The sequence below is a fragment of the Enoplosus armatus genome, chromosome 3 (assembly GCF_043641665.1).
Source record: "Enoplosus armatus isolate fEnoArm2 chromosome 3, fEnoArm2.hap1, whole genome shotgun sequence".
NCBI lineage: Eukaryota > Metazoa > Chordata > Actinopteri > Centrarchiformes > Enoplosidae > Enoplosus > Enoplosus armatus.
The window spans coordinates 21367395-21392765 of NC_092182.1; the positions used below are offsets into that span (position 1 = coordinate 21367395).

Sequence of the window (25371 nt, forward strand, 5' to 3'; positions counted from 1 at the left end):
ATCATTGGAGGTTCATCCTCTTTTTAAGTATAATCACTCCTCTTCTCTTAGTGGTGTATTTCAAATAATACACTTGCTGACACACCAGACTTTTATTATTTCACAGCAGAAGCTACGGTTCAACAAATGCCATCAATCGCTGTAATACGGAGGTCTGCATCAGACAACCGCTTCACCGCCTGGCCCCTCTGAGACTCCTGAGCTGAATGGGACACAGTCAGCAGAAGAAAGCGAGGATAACGGAATGGGAGTGAACTCATTCAGCCACCGAAAGCCCCATCAACTACAAGATAAAAAATACTATGAAATAGAAAAAGAGGGAGGAGGGGTCGATTTAAATGGAAAGGGAAACTGACAAGACACATTTTCAGATAAAGACAACAAAAAGGTCGACATTGAAGCCACGAAAATGAAGAAGAAATATTAAGGCGATGATGCAGAGGTGGAGGAGTAGAGGATTTTTTTCTTGTCTTAAAAAGTTAAATTCCTCATTCTTTAACTTCACAGGTTCAGATACATGCTGTAAGGAGGAGACGCTTAATTAACTTTATCTTGTTCACCTCTGAGCTCAATTTTTAAAAAATAAACTCTCCCTGCAAAACGTCAAAAATACAATTATATGCTACACTTATTCCTGACAATTCAATTATCATCAAACATAAAAAGTCTTAATTTCACACACAGAACATTTTCAACAGCTCCATTAGTTAAACGCTATGTGGTGTACAGGGGAAAAAAAAGCCAAATTAGGATCTTAAGAGTCATACCCGTCAGCAAAACATTTGAAAAAAAAGAAAGTTTTGCTCTGACTTTAAGGCCTGCATTTGACCGACTTACAGCATACAGGCTTTGAGGGCTGTAAGGGACAGATAGCATTCCCACCTCAGATCATTTTCACGAATGTCAGAGGTAGCCAGTGTTAGGAGCGACTAAAGGAAAATCCTCCTTCCTCGGCATCACATCGTATGAAGATTTGATTTACTGTTGCGTGTATCTGCAAGAAAGTGATAAACACGTCTCCTTGCAGCTATTCAGAGGTTTCCTTCTCTTGTCCTTACGGTGAGAAATTGCAGAGGAACATGGAGAACGAGCAAACGGCTCACAACTGTGGCAAACACATCAAATTGGTTGTTTTTTTTTAAGGCTTACTGATGCTCTGTGATGCCTGTGAATCTTCATTTGGTATTTCATGTATGCTGACTTTGAATTCCGACTAAACAGAAAAGTTTGCATTGCTTCTTTTTTCAGAGCTCACTTTGAGGGAAGCATTGATATCACTTGCTGTGGCACTGGACGATAAATAAAAATGTTTGCGACAGCATTATTACATATTTATTTAAATTAGATGATTACATTAAAAGTTTAAAATAAATGCCATGCCAGGAAAGAGTAAGCTTATCAATAATACATCAGTTCATACAGTAAAATAAAACTAGTTAATATTTAATTGTATCAAAATTAAAATTTAATGTTCATCTCATCAGTGGACTACGCCATTCGGTTTTAATTGTACATGGCGCTCAAATGTCTACATTTAATCAACCTATAAACTTTTTTAATTAATTATTTTATATTTTAATTGCTATTGAGAAATTAAAGCCTTATTTTTTACTTGACACGACCTGTTAGCAATAATTAGTATAAAAACTAAGAATTATAAATAGTCCAACAGTGACTAACACAGAGAATGTTTGTGCTTTCTCTCTGAGTGTAAAGAAACTTGAATGAACTCTATCCTTAAAAGGCAACACACACACACACATATCAATTTTTGGGAAATGAGCCCAGACTAATGTTTCAGGCTCAAATTACATAGTGGAAGTTACACTCTTCCACCACTCATTGGATTGCGTGACGAATGCACAAACTGGACACCACTTCACCCATTTGTCCTGTGAAATAATCACAGTTAAAGGATAAGGCAGGCTTTAATCCATAGATCTCTTATTGTCAATAAATCACATGGAAAGAACAAAACCAACAATGTGTTTGTCCATCTGTCAATACTTTACAACTTCCCCCGTCTGTCCTTGGCACTCAGTTCCAAATTGGCTGATTCCTACTGAAGATGTACATCTTTAAAATGGGTCACAAATGTATACAGTAGCATACAGTAGTACAAGGCGTTTTCCAAAAAAATATCTGGTCACTGTAGTTTTTAGCACACATAACTAAAACAGTAAATAGTCTAATTGTTGAGGACTATTTTCATCTGTGGATTCATCCACATTTGGTGCTCTAGTGAGTAGTGAGGGATTGACTCAAAATAAACTACAATGCCCATGTTCATTGTAATACAGTCTGGCTCATTAATAATTTTTGGGCAACAATGGAGATCTATGGCACAGAGGAATAAGCCAAATCAGGCTTTGGCTACACAAGCAATACTTCATGGGATCAATTCATTGTTGGTTTTGGTCTTGTATTGGGATTGTTGACGACAAAATAAATAATGTCACCAGACTTATCCTTGAAGGTTAGGAAAGCAAAATAATTTCATTTAACCAAATTGGTTCATTTCTATGCAAAGGATCGTGGTTAAATACGTGAAAGTTTTCCGTAATCTTTTTGATTTGAGTTGGATTCATTAGCGTTTCTCAGTCTGCTTGCCCCTCTCAGAGAGCTAGTTAGAAAGAGCAGCTTGTTCCTCTGGCTTTTGTTTGCTTCGTGAATAGGATAATTGTTTTGATTACTTATTCAGCGTTGGTGAGGCCAATGTTTTGCCTTCTCCCGTACCGACAGATCTTCTTCTGTATTCTTCTGATAGATTCATGGAGTTTGAAGCCTTGTGTGTGGGATGGAGGATTGTTGAAGTTGTTGATAAGACTTAAGATGTTTATAATTGTATAAATGACTAATCAGAGAATCCCTGTTATTGGTGAGGTGGACTTCAAGGTTAAGAGTTATATTTTCATTCATAGAGATATGTTATGAGTCACAATATGCAGATCCAAGTCAAGCCTCAAGCCTCCCTAATAGTTTAGACTTAATATTACTTTTTAAATTTTACTGCTAATGAATCCCACTGTACTTAGTAGTTAGTGAGGGTATACAAGATGTAAGATAATTCCGATTTATTACAAATGGGACCTTATTTTTGTAGTTTACCATAACTTTTATCGCTTATGATAACATTATTCTCACCACGATAACTCCTGAGATCTGGAAACATGGTAACTTGACAGCACTGAAACAATGTAATGGGCAAAAAATACGAGCAGTCAGACGATCCTACAGGTTTGAAAGGGGAGCTATTATGCTCATTTCCAGCTCTACATCTTTATTCTGGGACACCACTAGAGTAGCTTTGCATGATTAACAGTTCAAATAAGTCATCTTATTCTGGCCCTTCATTCAGCCCCTCAGTTCACCCTCTGTCTGACACAAGCTGTTTGAGCTCCTGTCTCTTCAAGGCCCGCCTCCCTAAAAGCCCACTTTCTTCTGATTGGCCAGCTCCCTGCAGCCCACGAGGGGCCGGGAGAAGCCTCTATGCTCTGCGCACAGCGCACCGCTTCATACTAAAGCCGCTGTGTTCGACTGCATATGACACCTACAGTAACTTAGCCTGGAAAATAGAGATATGGGGCACTGAAAGTGATGAACTTACTGTTTATCAGACCACAAATGAGACAAGAAGTAAGTTGGAAAAAACGAAAGATGCTGCAGGAGCTGAGTGTTTCTGGGGACTGGGCCTCACTGATTACTGTACAAAAACACAACTTTATTCACTGATTTTGGTGAAACCCGATCATTTTATGGAGAAAATGTTTTCTGGTTTTCCCTCTGATGTCCTCCGGCTGCTCTGCCTCAACTCTCTGTGATTTACGGCGTTTCCTGACGGACAGAAAGCTTTATAAAGTAACTGCTAACTGCTGGTAATTGTAGCTGCCATTAGCTCAGTTAGCTCTGAGCACCAGGAGAGTGTTGGTGTTTACACCACCAGCACAGGAGCTTTGGAGCGCCGGGAGTCAGACGGTTAGAGTCAGCTAACAAAGATCATAGATATAGAGATATATCTATGGCTAAGGGGACTGCTAGATGCACCGCAAACTAGCGAATTACTTCATGGGCGTGCTTTTTTTCCCTTTTTCTTCTACTTCGTGGGCGTGCTGTCACTGCTGTGCCCTGAGCAGATGACTATCTGAAGAAATCCATATCCTGTCTGACGTCAGACAGAAACAGAAGTAGAAACAGAGAGGGAAATAAAGCGTTCTGAGCAGTCTGAAGTCTGAGATTTTGGCTCACAGGGATTACTTTTACATTCATTTGGCAATGGTTAACATGAACATCCAACACTGTAACACTATGTATATGACAGAAAATAAGGTCCTCTTTATCAAACCTCCAGGTTTGCCAAACTCACTGGGAAGACAAAAAGAAGGTGAACAGTAAAAACCCTTTTAAAGTGGTAAATAATCTGGCTAAACAGTTGGCTCCTTTACAACCTGTCTGACTTATCGAGTTTCTTTCCTCATCAGACGTTGTTGTAGCGATGTCGGTGCGTTCACAGATCTCAGCAATCAACTTGGTGAGTACCATGTTGGGCCTTTAAAGGTTCTTAATGATAAATTCTTCATCAAGAGGATGTAGTTATTGAATATATTAAGGGGCGAAATATCAGACCTTGTGTGTAGAAATGATTATAACAAGCTAGAGAATTAAATGCTGTCTTATCTTAGGTTTAAATTCTTGCTTGGTGTCTCACATCTCAGTCATATGAAACAACTGTAAAATCAGCAATATCTTCAGTCTCAGCTGATAAACAGAAAAGTGAAATGCACCAAGTTGAAAGGTGAACGATTCCAGCATTGCTTTTTTTTTTGACAGATATGAAAGCTATCCTGTCTCATAACTCCATCTGTCAGAGGAAGAACTTTGTGCTGCCACGCTGACACTAAAATCAAACACTCACACACTGTGAGCAAGCAGCCAGCCAACATCATACACATTTTAATGAATGATCTATGAAGTAAAGAACATTTAAGATACCAGTCTTAATTGCACAAAAGGTAGTGGTAACATGATGGAGAGGTAAAGGATGAGTTTGGAGGATTTTAATACAAACAGCTAATGTAACAGCTAAAATGAGTCATAAATAAGTTGAATACAGATACAAAAATAAGATACCCAAATATAGCATCTCTGTACACCTCTTGTATACATCTATCCACCACCAGAACCACAACAACTTTTCTTTACCACACTCGCTCAGACTAACACCTGTTCCTAGTCGTGTCTCTGTCATGTAATCCTTTCAGTCCTCACGCGTTTCTCTGAACGGCTGGTGCAGCATTATCCAAGTGGTTCACAGCCAAACAGTTGCACTATGAATACGTGCCTACATTTACGCCATCATCTCTTATATTTAGCTCACTTTACAGTGCCGCTTTTTTTTTTTTTAGAGTTGTGAACAATTGCAGACCTTGTTGCTTCATCCAGCAGCGCTCTCCCAAAAGGTTTTCTTCCTGCTGTGCCGCCAGTTGCTCACTGTGCAGACAGTGTGCTGAAACTGGTCCGCACACCCTTCAATTAACACTTGATGGAGGCAAGACTCACTTAGGCACTTTAAAGTATAATTCCAGTTTATAGCAACTTTAATCTTGTTTTGGCTATCATTCTTGTCCGTAATAATAACATGTACTCACCAGATCAGGGAATGCAGTGACCTTGCTAAAAAGAAGTCACACACGAGCAGATCATACAGCTTTTAGACACAGTCACAGGTTAGCCAAACGTATTTATTTATAAGGTGTTTTAACTTCTACCTCCAAACAAAGTGGTTGAGATAATCTGGCTAAACTGATGGTCCAACTGCTCGTGTTTCTCGACCCGTCTGCCTTTGACAGAAATGACCAAAACTACAACAACTAAGATAAGTTGCAATGAACCAGAATGATCCTTTCAAGGGGCATTCCAGCGGGTTAGTCACGTACGTCCATAAAGTTGGGGGACAAAAGACATGAAAAAGGTTGGTCTAAATCAAAGCAGCAGAGGCCATGATATGCTGACTTTTAGTCCCTTATATGAGACAGGCTACCACACCCCTGGACCCTACACCCGTAATGCAACTGATAGATAAACTGGTATAACCATGTCTTTAGAAAATGTAGAATTTGTAGTCTCCAAGCCTGATGACATCAAGAGGGGTTATTTCCTCAGACTTCATAGAGCGTCTCCAGAGCCACAAAATGCCTTATATAAGTGTTTTTACAGGCGGAGTAGTGCTGAACATGACGAGTATGTGTAAAATCAGTTCAGTGCCACTTAAGCATCATCATCATCATCATCGTAATCATTATCTAATTTCTTCTTTAAATTAGTGAGGATCAGTTTAATATATTAACATAGGGAAGGTTTCACTGAAATGTGTCAGTGTTGCCCCTTTTTCCATCTTGATACAGTCCATTCTCCTGAGATTTCACAGCTTTAGTGTATGTTGGTATTTTTCCCTCCAGCCTGACTAGAGCTTTTTGCCCTGCTGAAGAGAAGCCCACAGCATGATGCTCTCATCGTCCTGCTTACCATCAGACTCTATATTCTGTGGGTTTGAAGGGTGTGAAGAGATGTATCTTTTGTGGTGCATCCACAGAGTTACAGTGCACTGATGGGCTATATGCCATAATTAATACCAAAAGTCTTTTATCCTGGTTTCATCAGGCTATAGAGAATACTCCCTCCCTTGCTGAGACGGAGAGTGTCTTTTTGCACAATTAAGACTGGAACAGCCTCCATTTTCCACCTTACCACTCAGCCCAGAGCAACAAAAGACACTCAGACGGGTTTTTTAAACACACAGAGAGCCAGACTCTACCATACAGTGCTGCCCTTGTTTTAAGGCTGCTGCGGCCTCTTGGCTTCCCTGATGAGCCTCCCTCTTGCACTATCATCCATCTTGGTTCGACAGCCTGATCTAGGTGAGGTCCTGGTGGTGACATACTTCCTCCACCTTTTGATTATGGTGCTCACTACGTTCCAGGGTTTATTTTGTGGTCTTTGAAATCTTTTTTTTCCATCTCTCTTCTCATCCAACAGGTTCAACAGTATGATCAAAAACATCTTGTGGTAGCTTGGTTCTTGACTGCATGCTGACGCTCAGCAGTATGGTGATTTTAATCATTCTAGTAAGAATTAGTTCAGTTGATGTCAGCTGAAATGTGCGGCTTTCTAATGCTTTAGAATATCATTAGATAATTCATTAAAAGAAAGAGACACATAGGCCTACATAACAAAGAAACGTTTTTCTATTTTTAAATACTTTTTTTTTTTGGACTCCAGTCAGATATTATTACATTTATAGTATATTAACATTTACTGTTTATAGTTGCGCTGTGGTCTACAGTATGTCGAATATGAACATTTACTTTTTGTTTCATTAAAAGTGAAACAAACCATATCTTCGGACAATTTTAACCTGGATCCTGCTTTATTATGTTCCTCCACATTACGGATATATTTGGAGTAAAATCTTGTGGTTTATTTCTCCACTACAGAGCAAAAATAAACCTTTTTGCTTGGGTTTTTGGGCAGTTCGTTCCTAAAGGGCAAATGGACACCAAACATCAACCACACAATAACTAAATGCTCTGTAAAAAAACTAATCTGTAAAAGATGTAAACATGACATTCACTTGAGAAACCCTTTTTCTGGTCAAGTACTGCTTCCTGTCTGCATGTAGTGAAGATGAGAGTTGTCTGGCCATCGTACAAATGAGAATTAAGTATACACATCTCACCATTATGTAATGTGTGTATCATTGAAAAAACAAAATATTTACTTCTTAAAAGGCAATTACATAAAAAGTACCTAATAGTCATTAACAACAAAAAAAAATCACATAATTTCCATTTCAGTCTTTGTAGAACCAGGTTGTTCATCTGTGTGGTGGGCCACCAGCACACCAGTTTTTTGGGTGATGGATCCTCTTTTTACGGTTTTATACAAACCATCCATTACTGATTTGTTTTTACACCCTTAAGGCAGGAGTTGCACCGCCCTCAGTGATCAGAGTGAAGTTTGTAAAGGTCCAAAACTGCTATTGTGATCAGATTTGGCTTTCCTGAATCTTTAATATCACCCTTACCATAAATTAACATTTCTACCGATCAGTAGTCATCAGACTTTTTTGGGGGGTATTAATTTACATCATTCTGTTCAGCCAGACTTCTAAAACTAAACTACATAAAAAAAAGCGTTAGGACGCATAATATGAGTGATTTTCCTGCTGAAGAATTCACACTTTTTGCCCTAAAATACTTAGGTGTGTTAGAGATGGTGCAAACAGGTGGAGTTAAGCAGAACACATTTTTCAACAAGATATCACTGCTCAAAATGTTCTCTATTTTCTGTGCTTGTTGGGGTGGATCTTTGGTCTGTCCCTCTGATCTACAGAGTCGTGCTCTCTAGGAGGTAAGAAAAATCTGTTTTTAGATACATTACAATATTCTCGTTCTCAACCATAATTCAGCAGCTTTAGTATGCCGCAGCTGGCAGTAGTATAGCCAACTACTCACCACAGTCTGGCTGGCTACTTATATTCAAACACAATGTAGTCTCATTCAGCGGGAGGAGGGTTGAGTTCATTAAGTTAACAAGATTATGGATGTAATGTTCATCAGCACAAGCAATTCTGCTACTTGGAGCTGTTTAGTTTAATAAGCAGTTCCAGACAAGTATGTGCAACACTGCCTATTTTTATTCACCCTATGGACGAAATAAAGGAAGCAAATATCATGGATAGGGTCCCATTCTTGTTTGTTTCTTATGAAATATAAAAAGTTGCCATTTTACAGTTGGAGCAAACCAATCCAGGTATACAGTGCACATAAGCTTTGGTCTCTCACAGTTGATTCTAATCACACAGTCTTGCCTCTCCTCCTGTTTCTCACCCTCTGGTAAGTTGACGTCAGAGTTTCTTTAATTAAAGGCCAGAGCAGCAACAGTCTACAGCTGTTTTATCAGACTGAGACCGAGCTGTCAACAGCAGGCTGGACTGTAGTCACTCTGTTGCTCTGTCTTGTCCAATCCTGTACATGTATGTCCAGGACGTAGCGCAACACAGCATCTCTCGGAGTGACAGCTGAGCTGCGACAGTTGCAGTAGTTGAGACAGCGAGAAAAGCAGCGAATGATGACGAGGAAACAGCTTGTTGAAAGATAAGTTCATTCTGTTCAAAGACGACAGCTGCACTGAGTTTGTTTATTTAAGGTTCACTATATTGCCTTGACAAAAGACTAATTTCTCTCACTGAATGGAGAAGTAAACATGCCATGCCATGCTAATGCCCGTTGGCATACCTCTGAAAATGTGACAGTGAAGTTGAAACATACGTACTTTCTTTCATTCAGAGAGCAAATGCATCCGGCTGCGCAAGAAGTTCTCCATGTGAAGTTTGAAATGACTCCTGGTGTATATTTACTTAACTTTAAGATTGGTTCAGGTTATAATAAACCTGTTGTTAACTGTTATTACTGCTCATTCTGACACAAAATGTATTTTGTCTTAATGAGATTTTAATACATGCTCAAACCTTAAGATGTACCTGTTTTTTCTTCATCAGAAATGAGTGATATCACAAAATATTAACTTCTGCGTCCGCATGTTTGCTGCATGTGCATGTTGGGTGACTGTATATGTAGAGACAAATATGTTTGTTATTGCAAAAAAAATAATAATAATGTAAGTAAATTCATCTTTACGTTTTTCATGGTGGATACGAATGGTTAGTCTAATTTCCATCATGGTACAAGAAAAAAGAAAGCATGGAAATCATCATTAATCAAGATCCATGAAGAATCGTCTTTTGATTGTATCAAAGCTCCCTGAATCGAAACCAACCACATAGGACATATGTTGCCTGTACTGAAGCAGCTGACAAGATATTGGTCAGAATTGATCAGACAGACACGCTATGTGACTACTTAACATTGCCTGGCAGTCCGAATGGCTTCACTGATGCCGCTCTCTCTCACGGAACATGAGCCCGGCATTTATCATCACCAGAAAAGTAAGTGAACATTACTACCTCTGAAATCATCTGCCTTCCCAAACCCAAACGACAGGAGCCATCACACACCTAGCACTCACAATCGCAAATGACACTGATCACCCCCTCAATCATCACTTCACATTACTATCATCCGGACGGAGATACAGGATCTTAAAATGGAGGAGAAAAATATATTTCCCAGTGTTTCTTTAAAATCTTAACAAAAACACCCTTTGTGTTTCCATTTTCCTCCACAACACTATTAATTTCATTGCATTATTAAGTGTGATACAAGGCTGTCTCGGGGTAGGTTCCACCATGTCTATGTTATGTCAGCAGAGCCTGGAAAGGCCTGGCTGTGGCCTGTATCCTCTGCATGCAGTATCTCGGCCAGAGGCAGTTTCCATGGGAGGATGGGTTCCCAGATCTCTTCATCATCTAGAGCGTGCTAGACATGTGTGTAATGGTCTCTCTCATGCCTCACTGCAGACTGTCTTCAGCCTGCAAAAACTACATACAGAATTAGATGGCGGGGGGTTGACAAATGCTCTTCCACTATTCCCGACAGGTCCAGTGGCCTTTTCACAAATAGACGCCCAGACTGCACACACAGGTTGGAAGCACTTAAGAACAAACACAAGCACCAGCATGCCCACATCGCTAATATGTGCACGTACATGTACACAAGTGCACCGGCAGAAAGGGAAAACACAGAAGCAGAGTTTGTTTGCAGTTTCTCTGCACTGTTTGGCATTTGTCGACTTTAGTGTCAGACTGACAATCACTATAGGTCAAACCAAATTGCCTGTTGTTCAAGGTGTCTTGAAAACAAGCCTGCCTAAATAATTACTCACTCAACCATACTCCAGTAGCCTCAGGAGGAACACTGGGTGTTTTTATGTTTAGAGAGGTTATGATGTGTCCAATTTCATGAACCAGATGCCACTGTGAAAAATAAAAAAGTGCCATAACAGGATTTAACTTCTCTCCCCACCCTGGTCAATCTGACATTACAGCATCTTGACAATCGATCAGTGTGCTCAGCCAAGCTGCTTGATAAGAAGTGTTCAGATTTCCCATAGACAGCTGATTATGTTTTGTGGGCATTACCTGCCTGACCTTTTCCCTGTCTGACACCAGTCTATTACAGCAGTGATCAGTAAGCAGCTGTAATCACCTGTATAGGTGTTGTGGGAACAATAAGGATGAAAAGAGCATAGCTAAGCCACCAAAGACTGGCCCTGACCATCAAAGATCAATACATCATCTTGTCCAATAATAAACCACATCGACCTTTTCCTCTCAACAGATATATTAGGGCAGGGACCTGGATAGAGACCTTTCATGATAAATTCACATCAGTAATAATATTTTGGCTATATCAACACGCGTCCACATCCAAAGCATTTGATATCATGTGTTTACTATGATAATCTATCATCACAACACACTGCCTTTTATTTTTTCAGTAATACTACGACTTATGATGCAATCACATAGTTCACTGATCTGTAAATCCGGCCATGAAAATATTTAATCAAGCTTGTGTAGTTCAATATCAAATCAATACACTTCCATTTTTTACAGCCAGATTAGCACATGCCAAAGATCCCCATGGCTACAGGCAATGCATCGACCCACTGTGAATGGTGCTATTTGCATTCAATCCAGTACTATTTGTCTGTTGAAAAATAGTTCAATGTAGTAAGGACATGTCTTTTCTTTGCTTTACTCCTCTTGCTCTCGGATTGGTTATTAAAGACTCAATGTAGTCTGGGTGAAATAGCATTCTTCTATGGCCACAATTAATGATTACTTTCATTACTGATTAATCTGAAGATTATTTTTTGCATCAATCGAATAATCATTTTATCCACGTCTGAAGATAGTGAAATACGCTGATCACAATTTCCCAGCAACCAGTAGTCCAAAACGAAATAATCAGTCAATTATAAAAAAGTTAGTAAAAATTCACCTGAGGTATCACATGGGTTTAGTTAAACCACAAGGAAGGTACTCAGAAAATCTTAGACAGTTTCACCATGTTGGTTTTGTAGTGCATTTACATTATTGAATGTTTAAGTGTTCCCATTTTCCCATTGTTACATTGTTAGATATCAATAACGTATGATATTCAGAGCATTTTGTGACAAAGTGCAAATATTCACATTTGAAAAATATGTCTGGAGTCAGTGAATCTTTGGCATTTTTGCTTAAAAATGACAAATTAAACGATTAATCTATTCTCAAAATCATTGCAGATTAATATTGTGACGATCGACGAAGGGACTTGGAACTGCTCCAGCCCTATTGAAACCAATATCATATTAATAACCTTTTCCCAATATATCATCAAATAGTAAAAAAAATATGTAGAATCACATAATCAAACTTATGTTAAATGCCATGGATTGTGTTCCACGATACGAGCATGTTTAAACCAAAACTTAAATAACTAATTTTGTTAGTTTTTACTTACAATTAGCAAAGTCATTCATTTGGATCATTTTTAGAAACAATAACACAATATGACCTGAATTATTGCTCAGACCTAGATGTATTTCACAGGCAACCAGTGGCAAATTCACAAACACGTAAGCCATGTCCGTATTGAACTAAACCGTAGTCTATTAAAACGAAAATCAATTGAGAAATTAGTAGCCTATATTTACTTCTTCCTTTGGATTTCTCTAATAGATCATTGCAACTGTCAAATACAAAATGCTGAGTCCTGATGGGCTGAACATTTACAGCACACTCTCACCTATCGGCAATTAAGAGTCAACCAATGTGTTGACTCTTAAAAAAAAAGAGTCGATACAGATACAGACTATTAGTAAACAAGGAGACCAATCATCATCGCTTTCGCCTCCATTGAATGAAATGAAATCCTTCATGTGTGCCCTTGTAAATTTTATATTTTAAAGGCTCATTATTACGGTTTTGTATTTCTCTGTAATGTAGCACAATGTTAACAATGGGGATGATGATGCCAAGGCAGCTTTCCAGTCACCACTAATCTGCCACGGTCAAGATGCCAGTTTAACATCACCACCACAGTCATAATAATAGGTTATATCTTACACCAGCTCAGGTCATACGTACTTTGGAGTCAGGTTATTATTCCATTATTCATGTATTCTCTAGTTTGAGTCCATGGGGCACCTGGTCCATTATCATTGATAATGTTGGGTTGTCTCAATCAATATAAGTCCAGGAAATCCTTCAGCAAGTTATGTTTATTGCAGCAGTCTGGTTTACGGATTTTCCAGTTCATAAGTATTGTCCTCTTTACAGAAAAACTAGTATGACAATACCTTGTGTAGTTCTTTTGTGTATATTTCCCATTCTGTTTCCGAGTATGCTTACAACAGGACATTCAACATCCCCTGCAAAACATCAATTACCACATTAAGTGCATGAGTGTAGCAGTCCTACCACAGCCATGCCAGCAGAAGCATTTGGGTCCATTTTTTTTAACTTATGTGGAGTTTATATATATATACATGGATTATACGTGTTTTTCACATAATAAATCTCTCAAATGCAAAGAGGAAGTATGTAGCAAGAGGCTATCAGATGAGTGAAAACTGAAAGATGTAACTGAGTACATGTTAGTTAAATAATTAAAATTGAGTGATGTGAACTTTGCACATATGAATAACTTGACCTATGGGGAAAATGTCCAGGAGGTTTTTTTTTTATTAGATGTTTCCCGCCAGCCAACGGGCTGTGTAGCCGCGTGTGTGCCAGTCACGCTGCCAGCTGCAGTGCAGGATGAGCTGGATTGTAATTGGTCCTGTTCTTTTTACTGTGTGCTTTCAGCACTTTGAGTAACTTATCAAACTAGATTCCCCACATCAGAAAGTAGATCTTAAAGTGATTCTACAGCTCCAGTATCTTCTGAAATCTGCTCTGGATACTTGGTATCCTCATCAGGAGTGACAGAATCATTACTTCTTGAGGGGTGCATTTTATTGTACATTTTTGCAAGGAGAAATAAAAAAAAATGCAGATGTGTTTCTGAAAAATTCTAACTAATAATAGCTAATAATAATAGCTATTATAAACAGTGTTAAAGTGTTTTGAGGTGGATTTTGCCTTTAATTGTAAAAGTGGTTGATACTGCCTAAGATTCAGTATAGGGCTGTCACATTTATTTAAAAATTTAAATTACCATTTGAATGGCGATAAAAATTAAATATTCAATCTGTAATTATCGGTCTGAATTCAAAATTCACTGTGTATAACAGGCCATGCCTTGTCCATGTGTGTTTGCAAAACTCTCACCTTTCATCTACTGCATGCCCTTTCAATAAATTTAACAATTGCTCTTCTATTTGTAACGCAAACAGATAATCATGACACCAAACCATTTGAGAGGTTATGAGAGGAAGCATTTTGGATTCAACACCATCGATGGAAAAACTGAGGATAAAGGTGAGGCTTTAACATTTCCATAACAACAAATGTGAAGTCCCGCAGACTGAACTGCCATTTCGTTTCAGCAGTGATTCAGAGGTCTGGAAGTAAGATAACTTGTTAGCTTGTCACTCTTGTGAGGCAGCTGAGGAACTGAACGTCAATTCTGCATTATAATTTAGGATTAACGTACATGGTAGTAGTTAGTAGATAATGTTAGCTCTCATTCATTCGCACTCGTTTCTGCCGTCCCATTTAATGCAGCACAAATACACGCACAGCTGTCAGTTTTTCAAAACAACAAAGTCAGTGGATTCTATGCAGTAAGTATTTGCTTTCTGTTGACAGTAAGTTGAGCCATAACAGAATACAGGCAGTTTTCGCACTGTTTGTTCATGTTTTAACAAAATAATAAAATGTTCACATTACTAAACAGATCCACACAATTAAACATGTAAACAAACAGCCTGTAAGATACACATGCACATATGTGTTCAAACCACCCACCCACACACAGACAGACAAACACAAGAGTGTCTGGCAAGTGAAGAAAACTGACAGATGGTAGAAGGTCTGGATTTGGATTCTGGATGGACGTTTGTCAACTCTTGAAGATTAAGAAATGTTGTTATGTCTGATTTGCATGGAGAATCAGTCGCTCGAATTTGGTGAGATGAGATCACAACTATGGCAAAATATAATTATAGAGTAAAACAATATAATTATACAGGAATACACAACATGCAGCACACAGGAGTCCTACAGAGGAGGCCAACACCTGCCACCAGTAATCTGTCTCTTTAACGCAAGCAAAACAAACCGAGTGAAGAGAAAGAAAACACCTATCACAAAGGATCACAAGAATTGTAATCAGGAATTGTTCCTGATTCAAAAATAATTTAAATCAATTACCATCTTTTAACTTTGTAAAACCTCAGAGATGTGCGTCATATATCCTTACAGTTATTAGTAAGTGTCTGTCTTGTGGCCTGGACTGTCAGAACTAATCTTTTTTAGACAAATGAGTCACCATGAATCAACACTTACTCATCCAGCAGCAAAATAACACAAGTGGAAAATCAAGCCATAATAAAGATAGTGTTCCATTTTCCTGAGTGTAAAGATAGCACTTGGATTGTATTTCATCAGTTCAACTATTTTGTCAAAGCAGAAAGGTTGGCACATTACTTTTTAACTTTAAAAAGAACCTGGTGTATCGGGATGGCGTAACCCATTCATAAAATATCACCATGTTTCAAGTCATAGAAAAGAAAAAATCCTCATATTTATTACTGGTGTGCTGTACATACACAGATTGGTAATCGGCCAATATATCATTATCAGATTTTTAAAACTCCCAAATATCAATATCTGTCAAACAATTCAGTATCGGTCAGGATTTTTCCATTTGAAAGACTTTATGACAAAGCTTAAAAAGGTAAAAAAGTATCTAAAGTAGCAGCGTAAGGGCACTTGCTGCTACTGAATACCGTCCTCCATGTTCCAGGCAAATGTATCCCATTCAATCCCATTGCACAAACATAGTAAACAGGTAGAGAAGAGTGCATAATGTCTGTCCCAAGGTTGGATTGGTCAGGATGTGTCCTATGTCATCAGATCCATATCCTAAAGGATGCCTCTTCATCATGACATGACATGACTCTTTAAAGCACAGTGGGCCCTGCTAAAATTCCTGCTACAAACTGTGCACTTCATTATTGAGCTATATTTAGCAAAGGATTCCATGACATGCTGTTGTTTGCGCTGACAATCTAAATTGACCGGAAACACACAATTTAGGAGATAAATATAACAAGGAACTGAAACTACTACTACTGCTACACTACTGTTAATCTTTTCTAGACTTCCTTTAATCTTTGCCTTGTTTCTTAAGGATTTCTGGGTCAGTTTATTTTTCCAGGACTGACCCAGAAATCAGGAAATTGTTCCAATAACACGAGAAAACTGGTCACAACTGGTAGACATATGCAACTGGTGACGAGGGGTCACAAAAAACACATTGCTTCTATGTAAGGGGTCACAAGGCAAAAAGAGTGGGAACCACAGACTTGGGACACGAATGGACACATGGACACGAATCAACAGCCAGTGCCAACACATGGCACCAAACTGCCCTACACCTCCATAGGCCTAAAAGACCTGCAAAAAATGGCTCAGCTGCATATCCATCAGATATGAGCCATTCTGTGAAAAGCTGACATTTTAGGGGGTCTCATTTAGGATTTGGCCAAATCAGGATAAAAAACACTTTATACAAAATGTCCCTCTCATGTGTTGAGACAGATGGATGCAGGCAATATGTGCATGAGCAGAATGAAATGATGTGGATGATGCTGAAGCTCCTCTGGTGGTCGAAGAACAACAGGTTACCGAGTGTAATAATTTCTGACTGATCAAAATCAAAAACTGAGACATATCAACATTATTACTGTATATTAAATATCAAAGAAGGGAGAAATAAAGAGTTGGCTTAGTAGCTGCACAATCAGTCAGCATTTTGTTAATGGAGTAGTTGGAGGACAGAGAGGGCAGAGGAGGGTGGGCAAAAAAAAATGGCATAGGAAAACACAGAAAATGGAAAAATATCACCTCCCTGAACCGAGCAGGATTATTATCTGCAGCTCCCACAATGACTTACAGTACTCTGGCCAAAATGGCCCTCATTTTAAAATTACAAAGTAACAATGCCCTATACTATCTATCCATTTGTGCTGCGGCTTCCCTTTTTGAAGCAATAATGATACAGTTCAGGTTTCTGCCGAATAAAGAATGTAATATATTCTCATTGGAAATGTGCTTATAATGAAACCTATAAGTAAATCTGACAACAGTTGCTCTTTTTTTTCACAGTATGACTTGAATATGTAAATTAAGGTTGGTGTCACCATAATATGCATCTGCATCAGCATCAAACTGCAGAAAAGTACATTACAGTATATAGGGCTTTACAGTATTACAGGATGAGGATCCCATAGAGTCTTTACATGGCTCTGCTTTTGGAGAGCAGTTGAGCCGCTGTGCACGCACCCTGCAATGGCAGCCCATGAAAAAAAGCTGCAGTCCAAAGTAAAATAGTAAAATACAACAGAGAGAAGATGGGAAAAACGAAACTCAAATGTCTGGAGCAGAAGGCGAAGAGCTAGTCCCTCGAAACGGATCATCATTTTGAATTTAAGGCAAGTGATGTTGAGCAAGAACAAATCATACGCAAGGCCAAGAAGAATAACGCCGCTTACATTACCTCACTGAATATCCGTCCTTGTCCAGCATCAACTCAGACATCCATAACAGTGCGTTATGTAGTACAGCGCGTCACCATAAAAAGTTTCGGTACATTTAATTTATATTTTGCACTGAGAATAAGGACCACTCTTATTTTCATGCAAAGATTTGTACATTAGCAGCAATAAAATCTAACGAATAATCGTGATAAATAATCGTGATTATCATGTTGGTCATAATCGTAGCTATATGGCAAATTGCTCTCACTAACAACATGTCACCTTGTTGCATGAAATTAAAGTGGATGTACAGCGAGAGAGGAAACCGTTTTTAATGGCTTCATAGTGAAGCAGTCAGTGTTAACTATCGTATTGTCACTGGCTCACTGAGTGAGAGGGTTTGGTTGAAGCGAGATGCCTCGCCGGGCTGATACGAGTTTATCTTGATTTAGCTGTCATTCCACCAAATGAGCTGCTAAATCAATTGTGACACAGGGCCGCCACTCTACTGTGTCACTGGAGGGTTTATATGGGAATAAAAACCATCAGAACAAGGTGAGATGAAGCATGACGTTTCATGACATAAATCCATCCTCTCTTGTTTAAAGAATTCACCATACGAGGGCCATAACAGGGTTAAAATGAAAAGAAATGTACCGGATACTGGAGGATTGACTACCATAAAAGAAACCGTATTATCACCTGTGCCACTTATCAGGTTGATCCAGACTCATTAAAAGTGTGGGCAATCACAATGATGAAATGCAATAAACAGGGTAAATCATTTTCATGATGAAACTTGGTGTAAAGAAAATGAATAACTGCCAAATAATATAAAACCACTCATGCTAGATTTCAAGGACTGTCAAACTTTAAATTCCTTTTATACATACAGAGAAAACCAGGACAGAAATAAAACACAATTCTAAAGCAACATTAATACCCTTTTATTTTTTATACCTCTGATCTAATTCTGTTTAAGTCCAAATTCTAAATTAACACGAAAGGCATGCATTTAAATTTGAAGATTTGATTAAATTTTCTATACAAGATCTGCTCAGGTTATTGCTTCATTCCAAATGAGTACAAGCCCAGCGGCTAAAAGATAAAATGCTGCTCAAATAATATGTTTTGAAAAGCTGACAAGGAGGAGAACGAGTTCTCACAGAAGTCTTATAATGACCATAATGTTCATTAACACATACTCTTATAAAATGGACAGATAGCTCCTCTGTATTAATAGTTGTACATGAATTTCACCGTCAAAGACAAACCAAACAATGCTTGTCTTTCTTTCTTTTCTCAGCCCAAAATCAGCTGTAAGTTCCCTCACTGTTGCCAAAGAGAGAAAAGAGAACACGTTTGAGGTTTGCCAGTAGATTAACCAATCATATCAACCTAACATTAACCAATTTTACCAAACTGGTCTGAAGCTAAAATGTTTACAGGAGCAGACTGGAGGTAAATAACCATTAACTCGCTAAAAGAGGTTGCAACAAAGCAGATGGCGGGCACCTCTGGGATGGAGGGATGTGGTGGAGCTTTGACCACAAAACAGCTGCAGAATGGATCGGCTCGCTCATTCAAGGACTCATGAAAGAAACTGTCAACTGCTAATGATATCTGCCATCCTCCTCACAGTTGGCTGTGTGACTGGGTTTCCACTATATGCATATACTTTGAATGAGAACGACACTGATGGCTTTTACCTTACAAGCTGTCATGTAATTGCAGCTTTACTAAAAGTAGAGCGCACACACACACTCAGAAATGAGTCACGCTAATAGTAGATACACTAGTAGAAGCAAACATTAGCAACTGCAGACTATGAATTTGATTTTAAACGGGTGTTTGGACTATGTACTTTTTATACCTACAATGCGTATGTTTTCCAAGAAAGAATCCCGACTTTAATATGAGATGTCTTGGTTAATTGTATTAGATCACAGTACTTGGAATAACAGACAGCATATGCATAATTGCTAATCTGCTTTAAAAATGCATTATTCAACGCTGTGGTTCATTATTTACATGCTTTTACCAGCAATATTATCATGTACAAAAATCCCACAAGAATTCATGAGATAAAGCTCAGAGATGGCAGCTCAGGGCAATCTCTAATCAACTATTCATAATCTATGGTGTTTATCCAGCACTAAATATTATTTGCTTTACTTTTTTTTTGGTTGACAGTTTGAAGCACTTAACCCATGAGGGTTCAGACCAATTAAACTGCCTCACACTAATTACAGCAATGCCATGCAAGAGCAGCGTAGTAGCAGCACAGGTCAGGATCAAACGTGGGGAAAAAATGATCGCGTAGGTATTCATGTTTTGTTGTTTGTTTCTGAGACCTTTATAAAAAGGCAGATGATTTGCCATTTCATGACAGTGGTGAAGGTTCCTACACAATGTGAAGGCGCATAAACAATAACTCAGTGGGTCAGTTTCTGTGTCTCCAATGTGAAACTTAGAAACAGGAGCTTGAACTAAGGGTGAGGGAAAATGTCAGAATGAGTGGGATGCTGAAGGCCTGTGTGCTCTTGCATGAAAAATCATTTTCTTCTACTTTTCTTCCTCAAAATGGATCATTTTCTTTTACTCTTCTGTGGTCTCTTTACTACTGAAACTAGCCACTTCAGTGAACGTGAGATGCTTTGTCCAGCCAGCAATAAACTGTAATGTCAGAACAAGGAGCCACCAAAATGCTTTCCTGTGAGTATTAAAGGCTAGAACGCACTGAGCTTCTTATTCCTGGGTCACTGCCGCTACTCATGTGCACCACAGAACGAAAAACAAATGAAATGTATTGTGCTACTCATGTGCACCACAGAATGAAACGAAGGAAATTTCTATAAAATACTTTTTCTTTTCACTGAACAAGAGCCAAACTTGTGCAAACCCTGGCAGGACATCCTGCTGAGATAAACACTAGTCAAGAGGGACAGACCTGGTAGTACAATCTGTGTTGTAAGTGATGTGTGTCAACTTTATGAACGCATCTGCTGCGCAAATGAATAATGTAATCATCTGACATAGCTTGTCTGTGATCATGAATGATCTTTTCCCCAACTGCTTGTCACAGCGGCTCCCACTTCTCGGAGAACTACACTAAAACGGTCTTGAGCTGCAGCTCCTGGTTCCCGTGTTACCGTTACATAAGGTTGGAGTAAAATATTCATCAAGCTGCTCTGGACCACATCTGTATGCAGCTGAGTGCTGAGGAAACACTTTTCTCTAAACCTGCTAACTACACCAGGGTGGCTGCTGCCGGGTTTAAAGTGGTTTGCGTGCAAATGTGCTTGATTGCTTTTGTGTATGCTTGTGTTTCTGTGTGTGAAGTGTTTATATACATGGTGTGTGTATGTAAGTGCGTGGTTGTCCAAGCATACAGTAATGCGCATGTCTACATGTCTGAGAGTGTGCCCGTCTTCATCAGTATGCTGAGTTTGTACTCGTGTGCATGCATTGCCTCCATTTAAAGCAAACATTTATGTCTAGCCGCAGTGCTAGTAGACGTGGTCGTCCCTCCTCTCTCTGCATGCTAGATCTTGCAGCAAATGACGTCTTGCTGGTGCAGGGCATGTTACGAGACGGCCGTAAAGTTAGTTACCTTCAGGGGCCATCAGCGGGTCCATCAGGACCAGGAGAACCAGCTGGCATCTGGATGACCTGTGGATAGCCATAACTCAAGACCCCGCCTAAATGACCACACACCACTCTCCATTAAAGGTTTAATGTTTAATCTATATAACTGACCAGACTGCTTTACATCACGTCAGGAGCCTTTTCTCTTTTTTGATTGTTGTAATGATCGTTATTCAATTAGAGCGGATGTTGATTGATTGGCGACTGCCTTGGAAAGTGTTTGATTTTCAATAGTGCAACTCAGAAGTCCAAGTGATAGTAAGTGAAGATGAACTGGCAAAATCTCACCGTGTTGATCTACTCAACCTGCCGTCTGACTTGAAGCTGCTTTCTTAACCTCCAGCTGTCTGAATGTAAAAAGGCAGAAGAGGGGAGCGCTAATATATACATTGAGGATAAAGAGAGAGGAGATCAGAGAAATCCAAATTAAATATGCAAAGGACACCGCTTACGTGCATTAATGAAAGGGAATGAACACTGTGCTAATGACGAAGGATTTGAGGCTTCCATGTGAGATTGGGATCAAGAACACGCTGCTGGAGGAAAGGCTCATTACTGTGGCCCACACCGACTCCTACCTGTGTGAGCGTGCATATACGCATATTTTATGTGTGGGAGACGGAAAGAAATATAGAGTTCATGCAGAGGGCTTTGAATGCTTGTTGTATTATGTGTATTATCAACAGGTATATATAAAGCCCATCCATAAACTGAAGAATATAACATACATACATTAGAGCGTGTGTGTTCTGTCACACTGTGTTCCCTCCGATTAACGCTGGGGGCCTCGACAAGCAGAAAACATCCCATGTGGTTTGTAACACCCTGGAATGAGGGAGCTTATCAAATCATACATATACTGCAGGCTGCTGCTGGGACGTATTAGATTAACTAATACAATAAAAAAATAAAAATCTAGGGCTGTATCCAAATCAGAGTTTTCTAAATCCACTCACCAATTTGATACTTGATACAGATTATACTTACTGAGGTGGTTCCTACTGGTCCATACTTTGTATTTATATATATGTTTTCTAAAAATATTCAACGTCAATACACCTTACCTAGAACTATGACTAATGCTATAGTATTCATGGCCTACGCCCCAATTGTGCCACAAGTGCAGCACACCTACAGACCAGGCACCCCACACTAAACTCCTACAATATAACAGCCAACAAGACTCACATTTTATTGGTTATACTCACATCTAGCATGTCTATCATCTGCGATGTGACAACACTAGATTTCCGCAGTCAATGAAATAAAAAGTGAGTGTCCTAATCTTAGATTGGTAATAATATCCTGACACACCGCAGAGCGTCTCTCCTGAATGCCGTTGGCATTGATGGCATAGTGTTGATCACACTGGAAGGAAGTAGAGGAAGCAATGCCAGAGTCTGGTCTGGTTCAGGAGTAGTCTAGCATTCAGTAGCAGAGCTGAGAGCCTCAGAGGGGCAGCAGAAACAAGGGTGAAAAAGCAGGGCGTCCATCACATATGGCTGCAACTACAGATTATTTTCATTATAGATTATTCAGCCACCTATTTTTCAGTTCATTTTTTGGACTTAAAAATGGTGAAAATGGCCATCACAATTTCCCAGAGCCCAAGGTGACATGTCAAAACTACACTCTAAAGAATATTATTTATCACAAGAGAAAGAAGGGCAGCTATCCCCCACAACTGAGCAGTTATCAATAAAGTATTTCTGATTCTGATTTATAACTAGGGAATGAAGAAAAGAACAATGACTTAAAGGATTAATCGATTATTGAAATAGTTGAAGAATATTTTTCTGTCGATTGACGAATCGTTTCAGCTCATTACACTTCTCTATTTTTGTTACAGTTACACTAGGTTTGCAGTTGGGTACCTGCTGTTATCCTGTGTTTCTGTGTACAATGACAGCAAAAAAAAATTGAATTAACCCAACCCACTCAAGGTTTAGGGGCAGCCCTACCAAAATCATTACCACTAACCACAATTATTTGGGGCAATGTAGTCAGTAAGATTAGAGCCTATTTTAGTGGCCTGCTGAGGTTTCCTTAAGTAAGACACTGAATCAGCTGCAGGGACAGTTTTGTGACTGAGCCACCACCTGACCTTCCAGGACTTCTAAGCGAGACAAGAGGGAATATTGTTTGGATTAGGCATGAATTTTCACGTGAGATCAAGGTGAAAGTAAACTTTGGAGTCAGGATTATAATCGGCTTTTTAGGTGAAAGCAAAACACAGAGGAAATACCTTTTGAAGTTGGTTTTAAAGTCTGAGTCTTATCTGAGGAAGAATCCCTCATTTTAATTACCAGAGAATTTAAATAAGCCACTACCTCGCGGGTCCCAGTGAAAGTGATTTGCGCAGTACCTGCGCTAAAAATGTGTAATTGCCCATGAAACAATTCCAAACACATGACAGTTTTTTATTCATAAAAAGTAATTCTTTTTAAAGTCAAAGAAAGGTGTATTATTTTGCAGTGAGCCGAGCAGTAAATAGCAATCACACCTTCAGTAAAGTAGAAAGAGCTATTACGCTCGCCATGGCTGGCTGGATGGAAAATAAAATATGTGTTAAATAATTCATCAAAATGTCCAAATGTACATGAGCAGGACACATTTTTTTCCATAGTGTAAGCAGATGTAAACACCAAACTGATTGGAGGAAAGGCTAGGGGGTAAAAATCAAATCAAGTAGTATCCTATTAATCACTTCTGTATTGTGACAGGCAATACCTCTCACTGCTTAGCAACCAACTCCTGCAGGGCAATACCCAGAGTGATTAGATTTACCAAGGGATCTCCTCTCTAAAGTTATGAAAGTGTCCATTGCGTGGCAGCAGATATCTTTTCTTTATTGTTCTCTCACGCTGTTCAGCAGCTCCTGTTGTTTTTCAGCCAGTGTTATTAATTATTCAAACAAATATATAAGAGGATCAATAAAGCAAAAACATCACAAATCACAGTTTTCAGTTTCATACAGCAGCTCCTGTTCTTTGTTCTGTGCATTTCATACACACCAAGAAGGGGACAATTAACCTACACAAACAAAACAACTGTGCTGATGTCTTACCTTAAACAGGCGTAGTATGTTGGCCACCATGATGGAGACGGAGCTGGACGAGGCTCCAATGACGCCCACCACCCTCTCAGGTTTGGTGATGATTGGCGCTCCGCCACCGAGACATTTGACGTCTGTCCCGTCCTTCTCGATCAGAGCCTGCACGAAGGTGAGCGACTGCTCCAAGGCGTGAGTGTCCCTGGAACAGGTGTCCAGGACACGAGCCCCCAGTGTGATGTTAGGCAGCAGATTATTGTCATTATTGATGCGGTCAAGGGCAAAGAGCATGGCCTCCAGTCTGTGTATACCCTTCTCCTTCTTCAGCTCCCCACATGGCTTGCCATCGTGGCCCCTGGCGTGTACTGGGAAGAGCCCACCTAAGGAGATATCCCCGTCAATGCGGATGGAGTTCAAATGTGTGTGTCCCGGCCCTTTGGGTTTGGCAGCCCGAGTGGCCATGAGGGAGCTGTAGAGGAGCAGCAATAGCAGCGCCACAATCAGGCTGTTTCGTTGACAGCCGGTCCGATCCGGTCTACACGCCGGGGATTGAAACATGACCACAGCCCGAGCACACATCCACACCGTACAACCAAACCCAGCAATCAGAAAACAACAGAAGCCAGGTATTATTTTTTGATGGCCAGAGGGTTAATTGCAGTACCTCTTGAAGCAGCTGGCACAGAAAAGGCTTCCTCTCATGTCTCTCCACTCTCCCAGGCATTCAATTAATGTAGAATATGAGCTTGGCTCTTTCACAGGATGTAATCCTGTTCTCTTTCACTCCCTCACTCCATCATCTGACCACAGTGGTGGGCAGCTGCTCTTGTGTCTGCTGTTATTCACAGACTTGCCTATGGAGATCCTTCACTCAGGGCATTAGGAAGAACAAAGGTGAACGATAAGCTTTTTCTTTCTGTCCCCCCCCCCCCCCCCCACCCTCCCCCCCAACTCTCTCTCTGTGTGTCTCTTTCCTCTCCACCTCAATCAGAAGTTTTTAATCTCCCCTGTTCCCCTGGGCA

General features: G+C 39.6%; 1 protein-coding gene across 2 annotated transcripts in view; it reads right to left on the reverse strand.

The window, feature by feature from the left end:
• LOC139283499 (metabotropic glutamate receptor 4-like) overlaps nucleotides 1–25371 on the reverse strand; it is a 117948-nt gene that overhangs the window by 85768 nt on the left and 6809 nt on the right. The window contains exon 2 of one of the 2 annotated variants that reach the window (XM_070903529.1): nucleotides 24365–24768. In XM_070903529.1, coding sequence (XP_070759630.1) covers nucleotides 24365–24640 — 276 coding nt within the window. In that variant the 5' untranslated portion in view covers nucleotides 24641–24768. Of the gene's footprint in view, nucleotides 1–24364; nucleotides 24929–25371 lie in introns of those variants that run through there. The other variant, XM_070903528.1, reaches the window with a different exon arrangement.